Genomic DNA, 6,000 nt, shown 5'->3' on the forward strand with positions numbered 1-6,000 from the left:
AGTTATAAAGTGGAAATCGTGAGATATGAAGTCAGAATTGTGAGATATAAAGTCGGAATTGTGAGTTATAAACTTGGAATCGCGAGTTATAAAGCCGGAATCGCGAGATATAAAGTCAGAATTGTGAGTTATGTCCAATTATGAAGGAAAATACTTTTTTTCTCAGAATTGTGAGTATATGTCTCACAAGTCACAAATACTTTTTTTTTTTTTTTTTTTTTTGTGGCAGAAACGAGCTTCCGTAGAGGATCAAATCCTAATCCTAGAAAGAAGTCAGTTATGTGAATTATGAAACAAGCCTGCAGATTCATACATCAGATTCAGTGTTATTTTTATTTTATCAATATTTGCAGTTAGCTTTTATTCATTTACTTTGTTTTCATGTTAATTTTAGTTAAATTTAGTGATTTCGTTATTTCGTTTTTGTCATTATACAGTAACATCATGGGAGCACAAGACTGGATGAAGCAAGAGTTTTGGTTTCAGTAGAAGATCCACTCTTTCTCTCTCTCTGGTTTTGGTTGTTCTTTGATTTAAATCATGATTTTCTTGTGTTTCTGAAGTGAGACGTGTTCAACTACAGTAAACTGAGTGCAAAACAATTTCAGATTTGATATTCTGAGCGACTGGAAATATTATAATAAAGTGAAGCTCAAAGAGTTGAAATGAAGTCAGTGTGATTGGACAGACATATGTTTGAGGATGTTATCGCTTCATAAACCCTCGTCTTGATATCGCAGGACTCGTCTGCGCAGGGTTTGTGGAAGCTTCAGTCAGAATGAATGAATGAATGAACGGATGGATCCACCTGACGCGTATTTGAATGTGTGCTTTTGGTTTCGGAGCCAGCAACCGTACTTCATAGTTTGTTCATGTCTTGTGTCTTCTAAAGCAAATATGATTTTTATAATGTTTGTCATTGTGTGAATCATGAATCAGAAGCTGAAGGTCTTTGAGAGGAACACGGATGGCAGTGATTTCATCTGCACTGGTTGTAATGACAGCTTCAGGTTAATGTGAGCGGGAAATGAAGATGGACTGTTTACACGTACGTTCTGCTCTCAGTCATGACTTCAGAATGAAAAGACTGGCAAAAAGCATTCTGCGTTAGGAAGACAAACAGAAGATCACGTGCGATTCAGTCAGCGTTAGATTAGAAGAATATTCCGTATGTTTTTCTCTCTCACACACACACACATCTCGAGGGCGAACGTATTGATGTGTGTAACATGTTTGACATGCGGTCACACGCCCATGCGTCGACTCTACAGCGCTGATATAATTGAATGATTCATGCACTACACTGTTATTAAGATGATTCGCGTAATTACAGCCCTAAACCGCTGCTACAGACAAAAGCGAGCGCTCACTGAGGCAGAGCAGTGGATAAAAAAAGAGTTAGGATAATAATATTTCACTGCTTTTACTGTAGTTTTGATCAAATAAACACAGTCTGTGACTTTCTGATTGTATTTCACACACATGACTTTCTCATACAGGCGTGTGTATACCCAGTGTGTGTTGTACAGCATCTGAGGGTCAGTAGTTTCACTCGTCCTCCTCTCACTTATCTCTCAGAGGTTTTGTTTTTTTTGACTTGGCGCAGACTTCAAAGTGACGAGCCGCTGAAGTTGTTTTTTTGTTCAGCTTTTATTAGCATGTCAATGACACGGAGCTTTTGACAGCCAGGTGTGCCGCAGAAGAAAGCGCCGCGGCCGCGTCTGGAGCGTTTGTCTGTTTTACATGCAGCGTGAGTTTAGTTCAGTCTTCAGACGCGTGTTTGCGAAGAGCTTTAGCTGTATGTTCAGATGTTCACGTGACGATAATTCTGCACACCTGCAGCATTAAACATCACAATCACACCGGATGACAAACTACATCAGATTCTCACTTCATTGTCTGATGATACTTAGAGTTTTGGATTATTTTATGTCATTGAAAGAGTCTCTTCTGCTCATCAAGGCTGCATTTATTTGATCAAAAATACAGTAAAAATAGTGAAATATTCATAATATTGAATAAATGCAGAAGAGACTCTTTCAGAAACATTATTGCAGACTGTTGACTGGTATGCATTTGAACATCTTTCTAACAGCCTGATCTCTTCTTCTGTTCTTCAGATCTGGGACATGAGTGACGATGACAGCATTTGAAGGACTCCGGGTCAAACTTCATTGGCCGTGACTTTCATGGCAGCTTGTCTGTGATCTTATACTCACTGTTAAGTGAACAGTCTCATGCACATGTATCTTTCATCATGTACTTGTTGAAATATTTGTCTTAAGCGTTCGCACTATATCTGTCTGTGGATCTGTCGGGATTATAGATGCCGTCATTAAAGAAACTGATGCAGCGATCGCTCTGGTCCAGTGTTGTTCTGTCCTGAAGTGAGCTCACCCAAAAAATGCACTCATGTCGTTCAAACCCACTCATTCATCTTTAGAACAAATGCATTTATTGTTAATGAAACCTGAGATTTCTGTCCTTCCATTGAAACTTTCATACATTAAAACATAGAAAGAGATCCTGAAATGAATCCGTATGAATGGAGCAGTGTTATTGATCACTGATGCTCAGATTAAATTTAGGCTATAATGTTTTATATATTTTGATCAATGCACAAACACAGCACATCACATCACATGTTAACAGACACTCAATAGTGAAGTTCATCTCAAGCAATCATATTTATTTGTAACATGAGAGTGTGAATTTTGGGTGAACTATCTTTTTTTAATGTGTTTGTCCACTGGACAGTTTTTGGGAAAACTTTCATAATATTATAATATATTATTACAGTTCCATCAGCCAAAAATATAATCATTTTAACAGAGTGTTAAATACGGCATCTTCCTTAATACTAATACCCCTTGTCCTAACCTAAGACCTACGGGAATTTTTTTTTTGTTTTGTTTTAATTTAGTATTTTTTTATGTCATTACATTGTTTAGAGCATAAGAAACAAACTGGAGAAAAAAAAAAAAACATTTTTGAAAAATTATATTTTAATTCATATGATATGCTGTGTCCACAGTGGACACCAGGACTCGGTTGTTTAAAAAAAAAAATGACATGTATAGGGAAAAACTTCTTTTTTTTACACAAATTTTTAGGTTTCAGGATTTCTTTTCTTTAACCCAACTTTGTCTAATGATTCTCAACTATGTTATGAAAGATATAACAGAATGAATTTATATACCATTTTACTTTATGCAATATGTGTGTAAAATGGCCATGCATGGGTTTTCCCATTCAATGCAATGTATCTGTACACTATCTAATTTGCATATTAATGTGTTCTTGGAGCAACATGTAATGAAACAGAAGTGTAATAATATAGTATGAAATCAATGTCTTGTTTTGTAAGTCATATTTTGATTTGAAAAAATTTGAGATGTTGATTTATACTATTTGAAAATTAGATTTAAATGATAATTACAAATTTGATCATTGTCATTTTTAAAGCAGTTGTCTTAAACCTCCAAACATTTGGGATCACTGAAGCCCTGAATGTGCTCTTTACTAAAATATAATGTCAGAGGGACCCCGGAGGTTAAAGCATTTGTGTGTCCTAGTGTCAGGGTCTTCAGAGGTCAGTGAACTGGACGATTGTGCTGCAGGTGTTTCAGCTCTGAACTCCTGGATCAGTGTCATCAGGAACTGGACATCCAGTCTCTCAACGTCTGCTCTACATCAATGCACTGTAAATGTCTAGTAACATGGGATTTTTCTCACAATAAACATGGACTATATTCACACAGTATGTGCTTGGTAATATTTGCTTGCTTTTATTCACTGAGGTAAGTGGGTTAATAATACCAACTCTGCATCCATGTGCTGGAATTACCATTATCATAAGTAGGGCTGTCACGATTCCTCGATTACATTTGAGTACTTGATTTTAAAACATCCTCAATTTCATTGTATCCGTGTCAAGTAACTGACAAAATACCGGAAGTGACTCATTCCATGAACGAGAATCCACAAACCGCATTATTAAAGTGTTTTCTAATGCTGCAATGATGTATTAAAACCATTCAAAATCATACTATAGCATAGTGCTATTGTGAATTCACAAAGGCTGCAATTTCATTAAATAAATATATGCCCTGCAGGTGTTATATTATATATATATATATATATATATATATATATAAAAATAAATAAATAAAAGTTTAAACCCTCGCTTGTGAGTTTACATGTCTTGATTTTGAATTAAATGTCATTTGGTCAATATTAAACAAGGATTTGATCTGCTGTAAAGTGCCATTGGCACCCTCTTCAGGCATCTTATAACACATAATGTACGTAAGATGATATACGACTATATGATTACTTGCTTTTGATACTTTATTTGAACCAAATATTATTGCCTTATTGTTGTATATGTATTTTAAGTCATTTTTAAGGCTTACGTCTTTGCTTGGGTCTATTACCAAAAAAGTACTCAATCGTCAAAATAATCAACCAGTTACTCGATTAAGCATCAAAATAATAGTCAGATTATTCGATTTATCGTCAAAATAATTCACTGAATACTCGATTAAGCACCAAAATAAAGTGACCGATTACTCGATTAGCATAAAAATACATCTGATTACTCGATTAATCGTCAAAATAAATCGTCCGTTTACTCCTCGATTAAGCATTACAATAAGTCTGATTGCTCTATTTATCGTTGAAATAATTGACTGATTACTCGATTAAGCATTAAAATAGTCTGATTACTCGATTAATCATCAAAATAACCAACCAATTACGTGTCGAAATAAGTCTGATTACTCGATCAAAATAATCGACCGCTTACTCGATTAAGCATGGAAATAAGTCTGATTGCTTTATTTATCGTCAAAATAATCAACTGATTACTTGATTAAGCATCAAAATAGTCTGATTACTAGATTAAATCGCCAAAATAACCAACCAATTACGTGTCGAAATAAGTCTGATTACTCGATAAATCATCAAAATAATCAACCAATTACGTGTCGAAATAAGTCTGATTACTCGATTAATCATCAAAATAAATCAACCAATTATTCGGTTAAGCATAGGGTAAGTCCGATTACTCGATTAATCAAAATAATTGACCGCTTACTCGATAAAGCAATCAGACTTATTTCCATGCTTAATTTATCGTCAAAATAATCAACTGATTACTTGATTAAGCGTCAAAATAGTCTGATTACTAGATTAAATCGCCAAAATAACCAACCAATTACGTGTCGAAATAAGTCTGATTACTCGATTAATCATCAAAATAAATCAACCAATTACGTGTCGAAATAAGTGATTACTCGATTAATCATCAAAATAAATCAACCAATTATTCGGTTAAGCATAGGGCAAGTCCGATTACTCGATTAATCAAAATAATTGACCGCTTACTCGATAAAGCAATCAGACTTATTTCCATGCTTAATTTATCGTCAAAATAATCAACTGATTACTTGATTAAGCGTCAAAATAAATCAGCCAATTACTCTAAGCATAAATTAAGTCTGATTACTCGATTAATCGTCAAATATAAATTGTCCGATTACTCGATTAAACAAAATAATCGACCGCTTACTCGATTAAGCATGGAAATAAGTCTGATTGCTTTATTTATCGTCAAAATAATCAACTGATTACTCGATTAAGTGTCAAAATGGTCTTATTTTGTTGATTTAAACGACATAATCATTGACGAAATAAGTCGGTTTGCTCTATTAATCACCAAAATAATCATTAGTGACAGCCCTAATTGCAAGATTACAGCATTCTCTGAGACCTTGTTATTGGCGGCAGGAAGACAGTCCAACTGAAACGCTACGTTTCTTGGCACATGCTCAGTAGCGCAGTCAGTTTATTGCATTGGGTTTCCAACAGTCATTCTGATATGGCATTAAAACAACAGTTTAAAAGTACTTTATCGTTAATGTTTTCCCAGGTGTATCACTCGCATGCATTTCTGGAGAGGGTTTTCTGTTCTCAAAGGATGAGCCTGAAGTCACGGGC

At 34.9% G+C, this 6,000-nt stretch overlaps 1 protein-coding gene across 1 annotated transcript in view; it reads left to right on the forward strand.

Moving 5' to 3' along the window:
- Positions 1–3,763, forward strand: part of atg7 (ATG7 autophagy related 7 homolog (S. cerevisiae)) — a 97,125-nt gene extending 93,362 nt beyond the window's left edge. Inside the window, exon 20 of the mRNA XM_048172227.1 lies at positions 2,121–3,763. Within this exon, the coding sequence (XP_048028184.1) occupies positions 2,121–2,153 (33 nt within the window). The 3' untranslated portion in view covers positions 2,154–3,763. The remainder of the gene's footprint in view (positions 1–2,120) is intronic.
- The last annotated feature ends 2,237 nt before the right edge of the window (positions 3,764–6,000 follow it).

The sequence above is a fragment of the Megalobrama amblycephala genome, linkage group LG21, assembly GCF_018812025.1.
Source record: "Megalobrama amblycephala isolate DHTTF-2021 linkage group LG21, ASM1881202v1, whole genome shotgun sequence".
Classification (NCBI taxonomy): domain Eukaryota; kingdom Metazoa; phylum Chordata; class Actinopteri; order Cypriniformes; family Xenocyprididae; genus Megalobrama; species Megalobrama amblycephala.